This window comes from Mizuhopecten yessoensis, unplaced genomic scaffold (genome assembly GCF_002113885.1).
Source record: "Mizuhopecten yessoensis strain PY_sf001 unplaced genomic scaffold, ASM211388v2 scaffold716329, whole genome shotgun sequence".
Classification (NCBI taxonomy): domain Eukaryota; kingdom Metazoa; phylum Mollusca; class Bivalvia; order Pectinida; family Pectinidae; genus Mizuhopecten; species Mizuhopecten yessoensis.
In genome coordinates this window covers 865,047-887,939 of record NW_018480062.1, presented here as the reverse complement: position 1 = coordinate 887,939, position 22,893 = coordinate 865,047, and the positions used below count along the sequence as shown (strand labels likewise).

At 36.2% G+C, this 22,893-nt stretch overlaps 2 protein-coding genes across 2 annotated transcripts; both read right to left on the bottom strand.

Moving 5' to 3' along the window:
* Positions 1 to 6,532: 6,532 nt before the first annotated feature.
* Positions 6,533 to 7,611, bottom strand: LOC110443171 (zinc transporter ZIP1-like). Its single transcript, XM_021487215.1, has 2 exons — positions 7,449 to 7,611; positions 6,533 to 7,304 (listed from the first exon to the last, which is right to left on the bottom strand). The coding sequence occupies exons 1-2, from the start codon at positions 7,609 to 7,611 to the stop codon at positions 6,607 to 6,609; spliced, it is 861 nt and encodes a 286-aa protein (XP_021342890.1). The 3' UTR covers positions 6,533 to 6,606.
* A 13,588-nt stretch (positions 7,612 to 21,199) lies between these two features.
* LOC110443158 (zinc transporter ZIP1-like) lies at positions 21,200 to 22,623 on the bottom strand. The gene has a single exon (XM_021487195.1). The coding sequence runs from the start codon at positions 22,530 to 22,532 to the stop codon at positions 21,432 to 21,434; it is 1,101 nt and encodes a 366-aa protein (XP_021342870.1). The 5' UTR covers positions 22,533 to 22,623; the 3' UTR covers positions 21,200 to 21,431.
* Positions 22,624 to 22,893: the final 270 nt, after the last annotated feature.

Genomic DNA, 22,893 nt, shown 5'->3' with positions numbered 1-22,893 from the left:
ATGTTAACAATATCGGGGTCATTGTTGTATGTAAACATTATGGGAGTCATTGTTGTATGTTAACATTAAGGGGTGCCCTGTTGCATGTTAACATTATGGGGTTCATTGTTTTATGTTCACATTATGGGGTATTGCGCTATAATATAAAAATAAAATCCGTATTTTTTGTGGCAAACAAATGAAGTTTGTGGTTTAGTGGCACACCCGACATGTGACAAATACATGAACATCAAATTAAGTTACATGTTTCATTGATGAAAATGGTTTGGGTAAAATATGCAAATTCTTATATTTCAGTACATGAAATTTTGTTTCAATCGTTATGCAATTAACCAGAGAAGCATTCGATGATAAAAAATAAAAGTGCATGTTGACAACGTGCTACACACCAGGTACATGTTATATAATATGTATGTACTTTATCTAGTACGAATTCCTACAAAATAACGGCTGAACTTTGATATTGACCAATACGTCGCTGTTTTATCTGTAATAGTTTGAGATCGTCAAAAGTCAAATATCATCAGGATTGGTATCATGCAGAGGCGAGTCGGGGGTTGTTACGAGATACTGTATTGATTATGTAATGGCGGTGATCTGTGTAGGTTGTGTACCTGAATCACCTACTGTACACTTAGTTTGAGATTACCTTTTGTGTGGTTAGCCATCTTAGATGTAATGTAGGTCGGAAAATGGAGATGTTTTTATGAAATTAAGATACATGCGAAATACGTTTTGAATCCAAAACGTTCGTATCTGCCTAAGAACATGTTTGACAAGCAAATGAAATGTCTTGTATAATGTAATGGTGAGTTTTGTCTTGATAGGCGATTTTGTATTTGCTAGTTTACCTCATCTACTCTAACTATTTAAATCAAAATTGGTATGTATTCTCAATCTACGATGTTTAGCTTGTTCGTGTTTATTTTGCCCAAGTATATATGTGGGTTTAGTCAGCCGTCTTAGATGTAACACTGATAAAATTTGGAGAACATTTTATAAATCGAAAAATTGAAATATTTCACATGCGCAACATAATTTGAAACGAATACGTTGATACTGGCTTCATAAAAAATTCCTGTCTTTAAAAGTTGGAAACAAATGAAGTTTGTGATTTAGATGAAAACAAACCAAATCCGAAGATTCCATTAAAATCAAAATATTTCTTTTGCAGGTTAATTTTCCTTGACAAAAAAGAAAAGGGAAAAAAATGACAAACCACAAAAAACAGTCTACACAGATGTATAAAGAATGGGGAATATATTGCAAATCGTTTATTTCGGCGAGTAAAATTGTGTTTCATTTGTGGGCTATCATGAAAATGCATTAAATGATATATATATAGGAGATTTTATGAAACGAGTCTTAGGAGTTTATTTTTATTTTTGCGAGCCTTGGCGAGTAGAAAATAAATTAAAACTTCGAGACGAGTTTCATAAAAGCTCATACATGTATGAAATGAAAACAAATACTTTTTATCATATAACTCAGAAAACTTATATTTTGACAGGTTTTAAAGCCAAAATGTAGAGGGCTTAATCAAAAGGAGACATACATTTTTTTGTGCCATTCAAAATTTATTACGTCACGTCATCGTCCATATTATGACGTCACAATCGATTTCTGACTGGATAACAGGCCGATTATGTGATAAAACTTCTAATAAATCTAGACAAATGGGGGTTGCTTTTACCACAATGGTGTATAATGAATACTCATTTATTTATAATACAGTAACATATGGTATTTAATCGTACAGAAATGACACAAATATCAGTACTGTCCATACCCGTTGCAGGTAAGCGTCAACCCAGGTGGTAATACCGCGATTTTGATTTTGGTCTAGTGTTGAGCAATCGCCAAAATAAGAAAGGGTATGGTTCTGTCTCCATATTTGAGACACATCAAATTTGTTACTTGCCGCAATTTGCTAGACGCTCAGCTTTTAGATGGGTTTCTTCGGCATGGTATTTCAGCGAGGTAGCACTCTACAGTATAGATCCTATCCGCGCTTTCAAATGAGACAACTACACAAGCATACGCCACCAGACATATACACTACACACACTGAATGAACTTAGCTGTTGGCAGTACGCCAAACCCAATGCACCAAATATATCCAGGTATAATGGTACATGTAATAGATTATGGACATATTTAAGCGGGGACGAATCCCTATAAAAAAGGCGACAACTTTGCTGTTGATAAATAAATCAAGGTTTTATCTCGGATACTTGGTCATTAAAGATCAGATAGTATCTACACTGTTATCAGGTAGCGCTGAGTCAACGTTTTACATGGGATACTGTAATGCTTGTTGAATTTAAAATCCAAACACCACTGCCAAAATCTTACTATGAGTTATTAACTCTTTTACAGGGTTGAAAATAGCTTTAATAGATAATTTCTAAAAGAAAATCCATACATTATAGAACTTTTACAAGGATAACACAAACTTTAAAAGATAATTTTTGGAAAAAATCATTATGACCCTTTAATAAAAATTATAAATTTTTAATTTAAAAAAAAAGAACACGAAAACGGTGCCATGCTGCAGTGCAATGGGATCACTTTGGGATTCGAACACTGGACCTCCGATCCCAATACAGTTGTTATAAACAAAAGAGCTCTATGCTAAGTTGTAGCTCTCTCTGCCAATCGCTCGTCAGTTATATTTTAAACGGAGTTATACCAAGGAATTCTTTAGTGTTTGCCTAAAGAGGAACAATGATCCTTAAGGGGTTCAATGGAGTTTGTTTACCTTATCTACTGTAACTATGTAGGTTAAAATCTGTTTTTTAATCCTATCCAAGACAAATAAAAAAATTTATAGTTCAAAATTGCATTCTATTGTTATAGAGCAGATCTTAAAAAAAATGGAGATTATACCTTTAAATTTAAACTTGATACATTTGTATATTCTATTATTTTGCTTTTATTAACATGTTTGAAAATATAAACGTTCCTACATGCTTCAGGATGAAAAATACATAAATGTAAATGATTGTGGCAAACAAAAGAAGTTTGTGATTAAGGTGCACACCGAGAGTCCAACGTACCAATGGAAATGAAAATTAGTTATACAGCCCATAATTATTTGACAACTAGACAAAAAGGAAACAATTTACAAGTATTGTCAATGTTCTTGCGCACGACAAAACAGTTCCAATGTCCGAGCATGTGAGGGGACAATCAGCATATCCCTCGTCGAATAGGCAAAATTATCAAATCAACCTTAAAATATCAATATATTTTGCCTATCCATGGATTTTTGTAGTTCCAAAATATCATCACTTATAGTGTGCCTGAAATAGGATAACTCTGGATAGTACATGTAGGCCTTATAGTAAAACTTCAGCAATTTGAGTACGATCTCTGCATGCTAAAATATAGCGCCCTTGAATAGCCTGTCGTTATGAACTTTGGTACGGGTGTTTAAAGGTACAAAAACAACCTCCAAGGGCACTCAAGGAAGTTCATCTGTAATTGAAATGATTCTTTTTAAGATGAACCGTTCAGTTTCGTTCCAAACAGATTGGCGTTTGTCCTCTTATGTAAACGGTGACAATAAAACACCACCTTGTTGGTCCTTGAACAGACCGTTCGGACATTTGTTGAAATAGTTTGTTTTATTTGTATGATGAACAAGAAGAAACCAACCGCCCAGGCAAAAATATGAGATAGAACGTTTTCTATTGGTACTGAAATATGTTATACATAGCAATCAGCTCCTACAGTAAAGTGAAATCTATTCTAAATCTGGATACAGTTCGGAGGAAGCACCTACCATTTCGGCTAAAGCCTAAAACGATTATTAGTCAGCTACGTTTAGTAGACTCTTTAAACGTTTCACGATGTCAGAACCTGTATATCACAGGAATTGTAAAAGAAAGCAAAATCAAATTCAGACTGTCAAAAAGGTATTATGTAATGTTAACTGCACATTTCAAAAGAGTTGACTGATCTTAATGCTGATCTGTCCTTATCTTATCTTATCTTATGTATTCTTTCATGTTTCTGAATGTTTAATGCTTATCCATGTGTACCTATGATTGATACACACGTCACTCATTCACGTGATTGGCAAATCCGTTACAGATTATCATCTACCTGTAGACATCATAGTCACGTGACATGTATTTGTTTAGTATCAGCTGAACTTAAATTCGGACACATTGATAACATCCATGTTTTTTTGTGTAAAACAGTTTGATTGTGGTCCAAATATCAATTTTATTATAATGCTGACCCGTGTCCGGTGGAAAGAAAGCACAACTACAATGTAGCACCTCTAGATCCTTACAATTGTAACAAAGCACGTTAAGTGAAGCTTATCGCGTTTATACGATAACTGTTGTTAATTGTTTGTTTTCAGTACATTGTAACAGACACAAAATGACGTCACAAATGGTTAAGACCTTGACACTTACCGTGGTAACCGTGCAGAGAGCTGCAATGCATCATAGGCAACCAATACCAACACATAAACACAAACATGTTATTCAACAAAAAGAACCAATCCGCTCCCGACCTTTCTGAGAAGATCCGAGTCGGTTATTAGTTTATCACAGCCATTATTTACGTTGTCTACTGGTCCGCCTTGAAACCCAAGTATTTGTTCCAGACACAGGATAAAGTCATGCTCTCACTATCAATGTAACGAAACGCCAGTTTTGACCTCTTAAAGTACAGTACCGAAAAACAGTTTACATTTCTCAATAAAACAACAACCATAGTTCTCACTTAAAAACCCCCATTAAGTTAGATACACGAGATAAACGGTACTGTTCCNATTACTTATCGACGTTTATCTGTCGACATTAGAATTATATCGACATTCTCGCGAGAGAACAATCACAAGATTTGATTCAATGTAAACGTCATGCTTGAGATTTTACGATGAATATTTGACAATATGTCACAAATCATGCCTCCTCTTATCACATTCCCTCTGTCGCTTCGGCAAAACGCAAGCTAAATGCAATTATGAAAATGAAAAACGATAACAAAAAACAAGCACAAAAATAAGAAATAAACAAAAAGATAAATGATACGGAACACAACATCAAAAATCATCTTTTGGCAGCTATTAACAACAAAGCACAAGCGCATGTATCAAATTTCAAACTTGATCGAAATAATGAAAGATGTTTTTCAAAATCTTTGGAATTAAAAAACAAATCATGATTAATAATTTATACAAAACTTATCATTTTACACAAATAATGCAATTTTATAGTACCATTTGCCTTCTAAACGCATCACAGTTATACAGTACTCCAAACCCTCATACTGGCCGTATACAAATAAACATAACAGTACTTAAAGTCATACAATCATCGTACGTGTATGTTGTTTCAACGCATATTTACTATTATTCTACAACAAAGGAACAGAAGAAGGAATATTAGCCATATTCTGAATGTTTCCTCAAAGCAGTGTATACAAACAGATGCCTTCCTTGGAATAACATTTTTATTTTTAATTAGAGACCCTTCCATGCTTTTGCTAAACAATTTTGTCGATCGAAATACATTTAAGTGTAAAGCATTTTAAAGTGATTTTTTAATAGTATTGTAATTTTCTTAATTTAAAAAACAATTAAAAGATGATTTGCTCGATGGCTCATTAATCGTTTTGATTTATTTTGGTGATCGATATCTTTGATAAACAAATTTATAAAAATAAAAACATTCTAGGGAAAAAATAATATTGAAATATCGTATTTCTATGCGTAAACTTATTAAATCAAACATTTTATTCATATACAATATATTTGATTTTTCTTTTACTTGTTCCTATTGTCGCGAAAAGGCACGTAGAAATGTCTTGTTTTTATGCTGTTAAATACCTGTAAAAAAGGTTAATTTTTATTTGTAAATCAAAGCTTATCATAAATATACCTCAGAACTTCAAAAATTCATCATAATTGAATTTGCGTAATAATTGGTCATTCAACTACGAATTCGGAATCAAAACTTATTTTTGATATTCTTCTTTAAAAAGGTACGTATAGAGTTTATAATTCACTACATGGGGTCAACGAACAATATAGGGTATTCTGCATCAATGTATCGAGTTGCAGGAGGCTTAGAAGCATTATATATAGACAGTAGCTGTCTGGGGGTCATCGTTATGATACATTCTAAAATAATGTAACGATGTGGTACATATTTTTGCCAATTACTATTTGTAAGATTAAATTAATTTATTAAAAACAAAAACATAAAGTTATAATATTTTTGAGACATCATCTATTACTGTCAAGCTAATAGTTTATAATCTTGTCACACATTTAAAGCTACTGAATGAGTTACTAAAATTATAAAATGAGGATAATTGATTCAGATTATTTCCCGATATAATAGGAAAACGCTTTATAGACAAATACTATATTTAAGGGCAATCCCTACGGATCATATCTTACAATCGGTGCAACCCCTCTTTTCTTGTTCTATAATCTTAAAATTAATCAAAATCTCATCATATATAACATAAAATAGATTTTTTTCTTACCAAAACTTTTCTTCAAGTAAGATTATCGTTTCACTTTGTGAAAAATGTAACAATTAATTCAGGGTTTCAATGGAGACTAAACTACACAGTTCAGTCTTTGTCTAAAACTTTGAGGCCAGCCATTACTGCGAATCCAAGCAGCGTCAGAAACACTTTAAACAAACTGTAACCGTTGGACAGTTCCTTCTGGAGAATCTCAAAGAAGGTAACATAAAGAAATGTTCCAGCCGCAAGACTCTGTAGAACACCGGAACTGATCTCCTGGGCAGACCCTGCGGAACCGGAACTAGAAATAGCCAGACCAACGGCAATTCCAACCGGAGAAACTGACGCCAGGTAAAGGATGTATATTATGATTTGAATATTACTTTCGATAATTTCTCTCATCTTCAGGCAGACGCTAAAAACAACAATTATCTTATGGATGGAAATTGCCACCATGAGTGTCCACGTACTGACTTCGCTGTCCTGCAGACCTATCGCCATCCCCTCGAATATCATATGAATAGAAAGCGCGATTACAAGAATAATGGTCCGGATTCGTTTGGTAGTTTTAGAACGACCATCACCGGATATGTCCATAACGGCTGATTTCTGTTTTGTGTCGTCAATGGCGTGTGTCACTGTTTGTGTTGTTGCTGCGTTTGTTTCATCCTTACTGAAAGAGGTCTCTCCATGTGTACAGAAAGCTTCAGTACGTAACTCTCCATTTTTCTTTTCATCCGATTGAAAGGTTGAATTTATTTCCCCGATGGACTCGGGATCTGTACGGGCTAGGATATCCCCTTCTGGTACATTGAGAGCATAATCACGTGAAACTTTTCCCTTCGTACCGTGATTGTGTCCGTGGTCAAGGAAGGGACTGTCGTCACCTTTACTGGCCAGTCCAATGATATGCTCCAGTCCTAGAACAATGAAATATCATCCCGCACCGATGAGCACCCCTGACAATGGAAAGTCCACTTCCGGTATTGCCTCAGCAACCGTCTCCATGGACTCCTGTATAAGATGGAGGATGGATGTACCAAGGAAGACACCTCCGGCGAAGCAGTTCATCAAACTCACAAAGTGCTGGAGGCGGGATAGGTTTTTCATTTTGTTTGACATCACTTTTAAAAGCCATAGTGGTGTAATTCCAAAACCAAATGTTAGTCCTAGTAAAAGGAACATTGAAACTATCTTAGCCACAGCAACCATGGTTACACTTGGTAAATTATTTTGATCGTATTGCCTGACAGTTAAAGGTAAAACTACAGTTCGTCTAAACTCTGTTAGTGTGTAAAGTTGGGGATGTATTTGGTTGGACAACTGGAGCCAATTATATATCATTGTGACACATATTTGGGTCACATGCATCCATCGTTAAGCACTGTGGATAACAACATGGTACTGTAGCTGAGGTTATTTATCTTATATAACTAAAGCACATATTTGAAGACTCTCAGGCCACGTGCCAATGTTTGCATTAGACCTATCTTACACTTTTAAGTTATAATGCGTTGCGACGTTCAATTTGTGACGTTATAATTCTATCCGAGCCATCTGTAAGAAACCAGATCTCATGTTTGTGATAATTGGTTATGTAATTCGCCAGTCGAAAGATTATTTTTTTAAATCATGATTGACTACATTTTTTCAATTTTAGAACTTTAGATACGATTTGTATACTTTTAAAGACAGGATAAACAAAGTGGAGGAAATTATAAAACAAAACACGGAGAGACATTAAGTTTCATCCCCGTCCAAACTAAAGCCGTCGATCCTCGAAGGCAAACATTTCAATGCCTGACTTAATCAATAGGAAGTGTATGGGACATCGCGACATCAGTTAAGTATTTGAAGCGACCAAAATCTGAAGACTAATAAGAACCAAAGCTGAATGTTATGAAACGTCGAAATATCGCGATAGTGTATGCAACTTGAATGTACCTTTACACGTTTTCCGGAATGGCGTTGTTGGCAGATCATAATTTCTTTTAAGTTAATTCGGAATGCCAGATTATTTACGGAGTGTAATTTGGAAAATTTGCCTTTCAATAACATGACCATCAAAAGGTTTGTGCTGAAGTAAATTCTTCTTTAAATAGCTCGTAATTTACAAACTCACTCGATTATGTATTAAGCATAGCTAATCATTATTCATTCAATTTTGTATATGCCAAAGTGTAATCGTATGATTAATTAGTTCTATGTTAATTAACAAAGTGCGTCCACTAAATGTAGCATTTCTAGCGATATCATTAGCTACCACTAATAAGGTTTATCAATTGTATGATAACACCAGTTTAGTTAAAGTGATAATCCTGAATGAGTTTAGGTGTTTGACATTTTGGTCTTGTGCAAGTCTTTCCTCTTCGGTCAACATCAGCTAGAAGCTTTATTTGCGCATGTGAATTTGAGCGTATCCATGCCCATGCATATCTCTATCTCGGATGTTGCTGCTCGAAGCCTGTTGAACAATTTAAAAAATGGAGGGGGGGGGGGGGGTTGGGGGGTCCTTTATATAATCTGTGAATTTGTAGTATTTCGTGAATCGTAACTGCGGCCAGAAATTCTCCAAGTCTACAGTGTAATTTGCTGTTTGTATTTTTTTGTTATGAATCTTTAACTAAGTGGATGTAGCGACTGGCTGACCATATATTCCAACATGCATCATTCACCATGTTGCAGTTTACAAATAGCTAAATACACTATTATAACGGCTCAGTACCGTTCTCTTACTTTTCGGCGAAGAAGCAGCAGACGATGACCTTTACGAAACACCTAGTATCAGTCTTCTTGTACTGTCTCAAGGGTGTCCATGTAAACCTGTACTTCATTCATATGTTGCCTGGTTTTATCGATTCTCAGTTCGAATGAGGGATTTGTTGACAATCGAGATTATTTAATCACTTGTTTAGATACGCATTTAGCTTTTGTTTGCCTGAGAGTATTACAATTTCAGTACTTAGACTTCAACATATCTTGAGAGATTAATCGAATCTGTAAAAAGGCAAAGTTTGGTTGACATAAATATTTAATTTGCCTAGTATTCCCAGACAGTATTCCGTGGTACTTTGATACCACTTATATCATTGGACAGCATGTTAACTCGGAATTCGCTTCATTCTAACAACTTGTAAAATGCTCTGTACGATTTGATAATTTTGACAAAAAGTAGGTACATGCATCTTGAAGTCGCGCGAGTTTGGTATGTATATGTTGCTGATCTTTGCTTTACACGACTGGTGGACTTATGATCGGAGCTGAATAATAAATTCTAGACGTTAGAAAAAGGAACAATGAGCATACATGTACAGTACGAGGCATGCGTGCAGGATTTATTTTCAGTGGGCAAACTAATTCTAAACTTTTTTTATGAGAGATTTTGCCCACATGCCTCGTACATGTATGTTCATTGTTCCTTGTTCTAACGTATTTCCATTCACGTGAAAGATCGTAGATATGTTGACAAGGGCAGATATATGTCAACAGATAAAAGCAGTTTTGTAGCTGATTCCGTCAGCAGTCTACACATAGTACATACGGGATGCAGTAAAGTAAGTGCCTTGGTTGTGTGGTTATTTAATCTCTATAGGATTTGGCCTGACTGTTTGGTAAATATGTCAAGGCCGGATAACGAATTTGATGTCACTTCACAAGAGTATGATGCACGTATTATTAGTTATGGCTTAAACTGTTACCCTAACAAATGCCTCATAACAAATATTCTAAACTCAATTGTATATTCTTCCACATTGTTATGATACATGAGATATATTCGTTTATTGATAGTCACAAAGAGTATGATCAACAGGAAAGTAAATCTTGAAACATTCCGTTTTGATAGGAATGACCTTGCTTATAATTTATATATAAACAAATCTAAAGAATTTGCAAACCTGATGTGAATTCTTTTGTGACATATTTTCAGTAAAAATATTTAAGATCTATCTTATGCCATGCTTTGTTTTGGTTTGAATTATCATGAAACTATTTGCATACGTATATGTCAAGCCATATGATCTGTTTCACGGTTTTTCAGCTTTGTATTTTCTAAAATGAACTGGCAAGACAAAAACTTTATAATAATGCTAAGAATACACGTATTTCACAAAAAATGCATTTCAGATAAATTTAAATTCTAAGGAATTTTGTATCTATACCGAATATAAACAGTCCAATTCTATTTCGTTTACAACCATTGCGTTCTATCAACTTGTTTAAATATTTCTTGTTGGCCTGGATGGTAGCGCGCAGGGGATCGTAATGTGGGATAAAACCAGAGTACCCGAAGAAAACCTAGTACAGTAGTCAGGCAGGAGATCCCATACATTTTCACGTCCGATCAGGGAATCGAACCCCGATCGTCTAGGTGAAAGGCGAGTGCGCTTTTCACTGCGCCACCCGACCACGTTATGTATTTATACTCTAATAACATTACGTTTGAGAATTTTGATGTTAATAAAAGTCCATTAACCAATGTAAATCATCACGACATTTTAATTCATAGTTGATTACAAGCCCTTTATTTATTTCTCAAACCAAGTTCACTATAAGTTGTTGAACCTTTGTTGAAGTAAACAAAGGCTTATTTCTGCGGATTTTCCAAAAATCATTAGAGACATTCACCAAAAATACTTAATTAAGGTTTTCAAAATAACTAATAAAGTGGTGCATCACTCTAATGACAATGATAGAACTGACTGTCCAAAATAGCTGTTCAATAAGGCTACACGTGCATTTATAACAGTCTGACGTTAATAAACAGTTACCAAGCGTTAGGTGTGTGTGCACGAAGTAAAAAGGGAGAGGAGTCCGCCACTAAGGGTTAAATCAATAAAGGAAAATTACATTTTTAAAGCAAAGTCCAAAAGGTAGTGTTGTGCTTTTAAGGAGTTTTGTTTTTAAACATATAAGAAATGAAAAAATAACGATTCAGAATCCGTATTGTCAATCTCATATATACTTTTGTAAAGGCTTAAATATTTTAACAGTGAAATCAAATTCCATTTACACCTAGTAACTGTGTAGTTTATAGTCATACATACCGCTAGCACTGTCCTCTAACGTGGAAAACCTTTCAGAGAGTCGTTTCACACCGCCTATGATATGAAGCCTTATTTTAGATCCTATTCACGTTTATCCAAGTTTTGATTGTCTATTGTTTCATTGCATAAAAATAGTAATCGGTATATGATAATTCAAAAAATCATTTTTAAAGGCGACAGATTGAAATTTTAGTCAGAGCAAAGTATTTTTGGAGACCTCTGCTATAGATAAGTTTTTTTCCAAACATCATTTCGTTTTTCGAAATATTTCTTTCGTTAAAAATAACTATTTTCTCTTCATGAAAACTCAATTCCCATTTTTTATTATTATTATTTTCTGTTATTTGAAATATTATTTTGTCAAAACAGTTTGCCATAGTCGATTCGTATCAGCAACTCAGTTCCATATTACTTAATCGAAAATAAACCTTATAAATTTTCAGTTTTTGACACATTGCAAATATCTTAATCCTCCATGTTCTGACTGTACACAGTATACAACAGTCATTTGATCAGCTTTATCTTTTGACGTTTTAACAATCACATCCTTTTATTAATGATGATGTTGAATATTGGCAAAGTGAAGTAAACTAATAAAATGAAAACGAAAAAGGACCGCACGATATTTTCTTCCTTAGTAGTTCTTTCTTGTAAAGTTACTATATGTTTATACATTTTGTTACATCATTTCATCATATCTGTTCTCAGTATTACCAATTTTACAGGAAAATATCATTTGTATGTATATTGAGAGGCAATATTAGATGAAGATGTCACATGTAATGTATCTGGTGCCATCAATGAAACGTATAGCTACGTGCAGCATCGAATGAAATTGATGTATACAGTTCACTCACACATGTAACGCTGGCGTACATTAATGATTGGAAAGTTGAAATACTGTAATACTGCTGCCTATGTGATTAACAGTAGGTTTACATCAACAGTCAAAAAGAGGCTTACATCAACAGTCAAAAAGAGGCTTATATCAACAGTTAGTTTAGATCAATTGTAGTTTAGATTAGTACTAGGTTTACATCAACAGGAGGCTTAGGTCAACAGGCTAAGATTTATACTAGGTTTAGAGAAAAGGTATATTTAGATCAAAAGGGGGCCTAGATCAACAGCAGGGAGAAGGCTAAGATCAACAGGAGGCTTAAGTTATCAGGGTAATATGTACAGCAAGTTCAGATAAATAGTAGTTTAAGATCAAAAGGAGGTATACATGTAGTACTAGGCCTAGATCAATAGAGGGTACTAGGCGTGGATCAATAGTTGGTACAAGGTTAAGATCAACTAGAGGCTAAGGTCAACAGGCGAAGTTTCTCATATATATACAGAAGGTTAAGATAAATATTATATGAAGATCAAAAAGAGGCCTAGATCAACAGTAGGTTTAGTTTAACAGTAGCTTAGATTAAAACTAGGTTTAGGTAAACAAGAAGCTCAAATCAACAGTAGGTTTAGATTCATATTAATTGATACAATACATAAAAGAGTTGGTGATGAAATACAGTTTTATTGTAAAATGATTGATAAGCAATAGTAGTTTACATATTATTGTCGGAAGCCCTCCAACAAATGGCGGTTTATTTTACAACTTTGTATATACTGCAACTCCGTGCGCTACAGTGTTACGCTGTCATAAACGAGGAAAGCGAACAAAGTGTTGATCAGATAAATTTATTTATGAATGAACCTTTACGGANGCGGTTTATTTTGCAACTTTGTATACACTGCAACTCCGTGCGCTACAGTGTTACGCTGTCATGAACGAGGAAAGCGAACAAAGTGTTGATCAGATAAATTTATTTATGAATGAACCTATACGGATTTTGATGTATTGTAAGAGGATGATGCTAGATGATTGATAGCTGGTCAATATTGCACTAGCCAAAGCAGTCAATGTATATACTTCCTTAATTTCATGTTCATTACATGAACACATGTTTTGGTAAAATAGAGATATTCTTTTTTTTATCACTTGTGTATGCTTTTCTTTCTGCTCCAACGTGCCTAATTTAGGAGATTACTACAAAAAACACATAGGACACTCCATTCACAGGATGGTTGTGTAGTTTTATTTAAAAATTAAATATTTTAACACATTGTAACTTTGGTTTAACTATAACTATTGGGAAATACATTTGTACGTTATACCTCATATCTTGTTATTATAAACTCGTCCATAGTAACGGCTTTTGAGAGGTGTTTTACAGGTAGACTGTGAATACCTTGAAAGTAAAATCTAAATTCGGTAGTGACAGTAAGATGATAATTCGTATGACGTTTGCATTAAAACACCCTTGTACAAAATTTATACTGAGTATGATGAAATATTGCTATTTACAGCAACTACATGTATAGTGTGCGAAGTGCAGAGACAATATATATAATAACTATGGCACATATCGTTATTTTATTTCATACATAATATAATGTATCGTATAATACATGTATCAATTTTAGAATGTATTATCTGAAAGCTAAAAGTGCTTTAAGTATAATGAAAGTATAATGCGTGTTTCATTATGATACAAAAGAAACTAAAAAAATCATGAATGAAGAAATGTCATATAAAAGATGCATCAATATACCTTTAAAGAATAACGGGTGTTCTCTGACATCAATATACCTCAACAGACTAACGGGTGTTTTCTGACATCAATATACCTTAACAGAATAACGGGTGTTCTCTGACATCAATATACCTTAACAGAATAACGGGTGTTCTCCGACATCAATATACCTTAACAGAATAACGGGTGTTCTCCGACATCAATATACCTTAACAGAATAACGGGTGATCTCTGACATTAATATACCTTAACAGAATAACGGGTGTTCTCTGACATCAATATACCTTAACAGAATAACGGGTGTTTTCTGACATCAATATACCTCAACAGAATAACGGGTGTTCTAGCGCGATCTCTGACACTTTAAGTTCTGGCTTCCTGTGGCTTATGAACTAAAACAATCATTAGTGATAAGACGGAGTCCACAAGTTCATTCAATCCCTGTTTCTTTTACCCATGTTCTTCTTTTTGCAATGTTACAAAAATTGTAATAATATTAAACTTTTTGCTTTTACTGCAAAACCTAAATATTGTGCTGACGATCTTAAAAGTTCATGTGCTGTCTCTTGACCTCCCAATACCTTCTATATAGTTATACATGTATCTGTCAAGTGATTAAACTATCTCCATGCTGTGAAGCTCTGTTTGCTTAATGTCTCATCATTCTCCAACAAAATAACACCAAAACATTTGTGATTGGCGAAAAATTGGCTCACTTTTTAGGAAGTGGTCGCAATTTTTTATTCATATTCTGAAAAACTTGGATAAAAACTTCTTTTACTAATTCTTGATCTGAGTAACACATAATTTCGAAAAAGTCCAATTATTTCTTCAAACAAATTAAAATGTCTATAAAATATAAGCAAAGGTGAGCGGAAGAAAAAAACATCCGCCAAAATGAGAATAGTATACATATATGCAATGACAATAGTATACATATATGCAGTGTCTGTCAAAGACTCTAGTCACTGATCTTTGAAAATGTACATTCATATCATTTGATAAATTTAACAAAGTAAATACAAACAAAAAACAGGGAGGGATGGGAGGGCAAGCACAAGATGTTGAAAATTCAAATAAATTGCTGCGACTGTATACATAAAGATGGCGATCTTCTGATTTTTTTTTCTTCTAAATGCTTAGCTGCCAAGTTAAACTGACCAATGAGCTTTGACCTCTGATCTATGAACCCAGATGTGGCAATCGCCTTTTATGAGTTAGGGGGCGTGGCGATGAGCTAGCCCGCTAATGTAAACAAAAACACTGAATAAAAACAAAATGTGCGGTACAAATCTGCTAGTGTGTTGTCATGACCTTTGATATGGACACATCGAAAAAGAATAATGTACTTCAGGCATAACAATACTAACTTGCGTATTAGCCGCATGATAACTGGATCTCGCGATGATTGTTTGTTAATTACTGGGATCAGAGCCTGGTTGTCGGTGAAAAACCAGATGCATTTATGTTGAAGGTGTTCACCCCAAGCTAAAATAGCTAATGCAATTGGATATAACTCCAGTATGGCTATGTTAATGCCTTTCTGTCGTATTTTTGGGACCCCAGTACCATAAAACCACTGGTTCTGAAATATTCCCCCATAGCCTATAGAAGATGAGTCTGTGAAAAATTTGATATTATCACTGAACAACCATTTTTCGTCTAAGAAGAACTGGGAACCATTAAAGTCTTGTAGAAATTCTTTCCACATGACAAGGTCGGCCTTGGCCGCCTTTGTAAGACGAATAAGGTGGAATGGCTTGTAAACTCCAATAGTTAAATCAATAAGTCTTCGCAAGAAGGCCCGTCCCGGTAAGACAACAGTAGTGGCAAAATGTAATGTACCAATAAGGGATTGTAGATCTTTTAAGGTTACTTTCTTGCGGGTTTTAAATGAGGTGATAAGTTCTTTGCATTTAACCAACTTATCTTGAGGAAGTCTAGCTTCCATTGTTCTGGTGTCCAAAGTGATACCAAGGAATGGCAATACCTGTTCAGGTCCAAAAGTGTTTTCGGGGGCTAATGGGATACCCATATATTCACACATCTCTTGAAAGGAATGAAGAATAGCTTTGCATTCTGTTTCAGTTTGGGCAACAAAAAGAAAATCATCTAATACATGAACAACTGCTGGGGCGTTCAGTGTGGTATAAGCTACCCATTCTAGTGCAGTACTGAGTTCTTCGAAGATTTTACAACTTCCTGATAAACCCATAGGTAAACATCTGTCGAAATATATTTTCCCATTCCACTGTAAGCCTAACAACCTGCGGTCGTCCGGATATATGGGTATAATTCGATGTCAGTCTTAGCTAAAAAAACTACCTTGGCCTAGCTGTTTAATGTGCTTAATTGCATCCGATATTGTGACGTACTGCATCGTTGACGACTCTGTGCTGATTCCATCATTAATCGATAGACCTTTTGGGTGACTAAGGTGGTGAATCATTCGATATTTACCAGGATCTTTCTTAGGGACCACACCGATGGGGCTGACTTGAAATTCATTGTAGGGGGGAGAAGTAAAGGGGCCAGCAATACGCCCTGCCTGTAATTCCTTCTGAAGTTTGTCTTGAATAATATGGCGAAAATCTTTTGCAGACTTAAGGTTCTGACATGTTTGTTTGAAATCCCCCATCATAATGAATACGAAAGCCTTCTGTAAAACCTTGTACAAAGTGGGTTTTGTCTTTATCATAACCTGCTAACATCTCTGCGAGCCTATCTGCGATAATAGGGGTAACGATTTCTGCGGAAACCACGTGGTCTTGGGGCATATGGTTGAAAGCGGTGTGGAGTGTATGGATTTTGGTTGCGTTGGGGACGAAAAGTAGGTATGGACCCCGCATGGGGCCGCGGTGCTACTGAGGAAGCAGTGCAATTACTGGGGTGGTGAGAGCCGTGACATGATGGACAGCCATGAAAATGCCTACAGCCCCCCTCCGCTCCAGGGCAATTTCTACTCTCAAGAAATTTAAAACAAAAACCTTTTGGGTGTGTGAGAGTGAACGACTGTTTTGTCTGTTGTGAGGTTTGCCCAGCTTTTCGTATGATAGCCTCGTGCCAAAGTTCCCACTCTACAGGGTCCCAGCCCTGCTCCCCGTTTTTTGCCTGCAACTGCCTTAATCAAGTATCGTAAAACTGCCAATCAGCCCCTTTAGTGGCTAGTTTGCGTATGATTGACATGTATTTCAAGAGGGCCCCAAACACTTGTGGTTTTTTCTCACAATGTATGCTGGCATACATGTGGAAACTGTTGGTCCACTGGTCTATGGACAGGTATTTGGTTTTATGTTTAGGTACCCACTGAACCACAGGAATCCCAGCCATGTACTTGATGCCTGTTCAAAGGCCTCATTATCCTTCTTATCAATGAGGGACATATCAATTTATTCCCCCGCCCAAATTGTTTCTTTCATAGGCTGAGAAACCATTGCTGGCAGGGGAATGGCTGTTGAAATAAATGGCTGTAGATTTGACTCATCGTCTGGGGCCACCTGTGAAACAGTTGCTGCCACATCTATAGCACTATGTAACACTGAGTTGAATATTGGTGTATTGTGATCCTCACCAACGGTGTTGTCTATAGGAGAAAAACCTGTTAAGATAGGCGGCTCAGCAATGGCTGATGAACTTGAGGATGTTGAGGCAGTCAGTGAGGATATTGAGACAGCACCGGCCCCCGCTGCATTAAAGTTAATTTGGGAAAAAAACTGTCTACAGGCTTTTTCCACACCTTGCTGTACAGCCCTCTGGACAATTTGTTCAACGTCCGCCTCGGGTATCATTCGCCCAGAAGCGACACTGTTTTCTTGTACTTCTGCTGTACCTGGTACTTCTCTGGTTTGGGCACCTGTTTGGGCAGAGGTAGCTGTATCAACTTGACTCTCAGCCAACCGAACCTTTTGGGGATTGTCGAATGATTGGCTACCGCCTTCCGTCTCGGACGCATACTGTCTGGTGTCTGAAGTGCATGACAGGATATATGTGCAGACATTTTGACATAACATTTGTTGCAGTATATTGTGACGTGTAAATAAGATTATAGCTCTAGTAGTATAGCCACATATAAAATATTGAAGGAAATATTAATGTTATAGCAGTTGGATTATATACCAATGTACTCAAAGATGTAAAAATGTTATCAACACTGTAAATTTGTATAATAGTAAATAATAATATTTTTTTTGACTCCATTAAAACCAGCATGACAGACAGGGAGAACATACCATGTATACCGACTACCTACAAGTATGAAGTATTGGCAATAGTGAGTACATTGCTGTAAGCACCGGTATGAGCCACGCTGCTGTACAATGCATGCATAACAAAATGAAAAATTGGAAAAATACTGAAACCAACATGGGCCAGTAACACAACTGAAGCCTTTTGAACTGAAACCACTACGGGCCAGTGACAAATCTGAATGATGAAGATTTTTGACAACCAAAGGCCAGTAATATATATATATTCCTTCTGATTTTCTATTGATCATGAACCCACATGGGCCAATACTATTATTTATTTATTTTTTAAAGAAAATAATTTTACTGGCATTGATGCCATTACAATATCTAAATTTACCAGATATAAAATCATGATAAATTTGATTAATGCTGTATAAAAGTGTAGTACATTACTGATATGAATTGATTAAAATTATGTGGCAAGGTTTTACAAAATATCCAAACTTACAAAATGTTCATTGGTACTAATTGCTTAAAACTGATCATATGCAACAATATTTAAGGAAATAAAACAACAACAACACTAAAATGTAACAAATACAGTGTCTCTTATGATATGACTTGAAGTCTGCTGCTGTAAGGGAGGTAACTCGAAGAAGTCATTGTAACGTTACTCGGTCTATCTAGAATTGTGGGGCCATATCACTCGCTTTCAGTCCAAATAAAACAACACCTCGGACAGACTTGAAATATGGGTATTGTCGTTTAAAATGAACCCCATCCGAGTCATACAGTCGGGTTAAATCTGCCATGCGGTCATGTCGCCAAAATTTACAAAAAAACACTCCCGTCAAGGGCGAAACAAAGCCTGCTGTTTAACTCTTTTACTCTCTGGTTATACACATGAATGTCTACATCACCTCTATTAGAACGAGTTCTCAGACGCGCGAAAAGTTCAAACACTACCACATATTGCACAAATGGGGCAGCGAACAACTGTTCTATCAAAGAAGTAAAGTTTTTAAAAACAACGTCGGGGGTAAGTTCTGGACGGCTCAGGTCATTCCCCGCTATTTATAGACAGATCACGTCGGGTCGATAGAAATGAATGTCGCCCATATATCGTCGTAATGTGTCAATGGTACCGCCTGAGTAGCCAACCATCTGTATACTGTGCGAATCCTTGCGAAAACCAAGATTGGTGGTGGAAGTTTGTTCGTCACAATATTGTCCCATACGGCATACGTCGTATGAGGCTATGCCCCCAAACCAACACAGTTTTATTCGCCATCGCCAAATCGAACATACAAGGGACAATTAAAGCAAAAAATCTACTTTCCCTGTCTGTTTGCTTCTTCCACAGCCGTCATTGGGGGAACGGTTCCTGTAGAGTGCGTACCGCCGCCATGTTTTTTGTTGATCCTGTTGCAGGCTCACAGTTTTGATGAACCGATCGAAATTTCTTCGCGGAGATAACAAAATGTTCGATCAAAATTACCAACCAGTCGTTCGTAAGCAAACTGATGCATAAACGACAAACTAACAAGTACAAGATGTTGAAAATTCAAATAAATTGCTGCGACTGTAGAAATAAAGATGGCGATCTTCTGAAAAAAATTTCTTCTAAATGTTTAGCTGCCAAGTTAAATTGACCAATGAGCTTTGACCTCTGATCTAAGAACCCGGATGTGGCAATCGCCTTTTATGGGTTAGGGGGCGTGGCGATGAGCTAGCCCGCTAATGTAAACAAAAACACTGAATTAAAACAAAATGTGCAGTACATGCAAAAACACGTTTGTCTTTTTCAAACTCTCATTACCAAAGCGAGATATATCAATGTCAAAAAGAAAACAAAGTCAGTATCAAAATGAAATGCTTTTTATTTTTCATATTTCATACTGTTAGATATTTTATAAAAAATAAAAAATAAATAACGTTGGCAGCTCACAGTTGAAAGAAACAACTGTATCAACATCACGTAGAGCGATGTGGTATACGCACAAAACTTCCAATTCATGGACATTTATCATCGCTGAGAGCAGGTCACAACGACAAAATGTACAGCCTATCGACTGCGCGTAAATTGTGGCTGTGTCAATATATCGTCCAACACACATACATATGAAATGTGTGTCCAGAGGTGAGGTTATCACAAGACGGATAATATTTGTGTAATAACCCGATGCATCACATTGAGGGGTAGGGGGTAATTTGTCAATTTTATTTAACTCGCTACATTTTTGTAGCAGTAGGTACCTATATATATTTTCCAGAATTACCCTACTGAGTATTGTTCTGGAAGTTAAAAAGACATGATCAAATTATACATTAGATTTAAAAGCATAACAGTAAGAAAGTTATATGATATAAGCATTTTTTCTTAACTAACACTGCAGACATTTCATGACTGTACAGAAAGGTTGAAGAATAACGATATGTTAAGCTAACATTCTGTGAAAAAATACACGCTGAAGCTAAACTAGTTTTTGTAACAATTACTGTATGACTCCATTGCTTCGGTCAATCAAACGACATAGCCTCTAACATCACGACACATCCGACATCTATAACTGTACATTTATGATTGGATTGGTACGGTTAAACACCTGTGCAGGACCTGCTCTATTCAACTGCATGATGTAAGATGTTGTTAGAGGCGGCTAATGCGGGAGGCTCCAGCAGTTATTGATTAAAGCTTGACTTGACAGTGTCACACTTGTCAGTATAGCACCTAAAGCACAAGTTTAATGAAAAATAAAAAAAATATATCGACACTTTGTCTGTGTAAAGCATGTCAATCCAATGTTCTAAATCATTCTCTGCATCTTAGTATGAGATTTAAATAAGAAACACAAAATACACAATAAATTATCCAACCGTAAAATGATTTGAAGTTTTATTTTTATTTTTAGATTTTTGTCCACGGTTTGAAAATTACGCCAAAACAAGAATAAGGCAACCAGCAAGTAAAATATTTAAAATTCGAATCATTGAAACAGGTTTGATATTTTACAGTTACTTTAACACAATTTGAAAAGAAAAACTTAATAGCCAGTTCATTAATGCAGCGTTAGAGAGTAATTAAGATAAATTTAACATAATATTGTAATAAGTACGGGTTAGTCAGTGTCCAGTACCTTCAGGCCAGCCATGGCAGCAAAACCCAACATACAGAAAAACACTTTTTGCAAACTGTATCCGTTTGATAATTCTTTTTGGAGAATTTCGAAGAATGTAACATATAGGAAGGTTCCTGATGCAAGGCTCTGTAATATTCCGGAACTTTTCTCCTGTATTGACTCGTCCCCGACACCGGTATTAGTCACCACCAAACCGACTGCTATCCCTACTGGAGACACTAACGAGAGATACAGGATGTATAAGATAATCTTAATATTTCCCTCGACTACTTCCTTCATCTTCATCCCAACACTAAACACAATCACAGCTTTGTGTACAGATATGGCGGCTACCAATGTCCATGTATTAGAGACTGTATCCTGCAATCCTATCGCCATTCCTTCGAATATCATATGGATGGATAAAGCGATTACAAGAATTACGGTCCGGATCCGTTTTGTTGTTCTAGAACGTCCATCTCCGGAAACATCTATGATTGTTGTTTTCTTCTTTCGATCTTCAACGTGAACTATTGGTGCCGGTGACTGCGATGTATTATCGTTAGAAAAAGTTGTCTCCCCTATGGTGCGGTAAACTACTGGACGGACGCCATCAATTATGTCCCCGCTCTCTTCTGTTGCAGCCAACGATGGATTGGTTTTACCGGAAGAAGATTCCTCTAGTGAAGCGACCTGCGACTCGCGAGTGTGATGGCCGTGCGTGTCATGACTGGTGGGACCGTGTTCATGACCATGGCCTAGAAAAGGACTGTCGTCATCTTTACTGACAAGTCCTATGGTGTGTTCTATTGCTAGAACTAAGAAGAATCCCGCGCCAATAAGCACTCCTGACAATGGGAAGTCTACGTCCGGTATGGCCTCAGCGACTGTCTCCATTGACTCCTGCATAAGATGGAGGATGGCCGTGCCGAGGAAGACACCCCCGGCGAAACAGTTCGTCAAACTGATGATGTAACGGAGCCGGGATAAGTTTTTCATTTTGTTTGACAATAACTTTAGAAGCCATATCGGTGTTATACCAAAGAAAAATGTTATCCCAAACACAACGAAAATAGCAATGATTTTGTTTGTGTCTACCATGATGATGTCGTGTCAGACAAAACTCCACAAGTCCGCATGCCTATAATGAACCGACTGGTACAATGTCATTTGCTGATGGGTGGAAAATCCAAGTGTTGTGAGTTATTTAGTCCACTTATTATTCTAAGGCAAGCATCTGTGAACAATCCATTGGTTGGTCATCTCGAGACCAATGTATGTGGATGTTACCGGTCGAGAGTTGGTATCCCGATAACGTATCCGGTCACAAAGTAGAGCGGCCTCCCACTGTTGGACTTTACGTTTAATGAAGCGTAGTGTCAAATACAGGTACATCTATCATCACTCGTATTAATTACGCCAGTAGGATATGTACAAATATAACGGTTTAAATAACTTCGCT

Coding starts and splice junctions, on each gene's coding strand:
- LOC110443171 (XM_021487215.1), bottom strand. CDS start 7,611: ATGAAAAACCTATCCCGCCTCCAGCACTTTGTGAGTTTGATGAACTGC. Junction 7,305..7,448: donor ATTGTCAGGGGTGCTCATCG/GTGCGGGATGAT, acceptor TCAATGTACCAG/AAGGGGATATCCTAGCCCGT.
- LOC110443158 (XM_021487195.1), bottom strand. CDS start 22,532: ATGGTAGACACAAACAAAATCATTGCTATTTTCGTTGTGTTTGGGATA.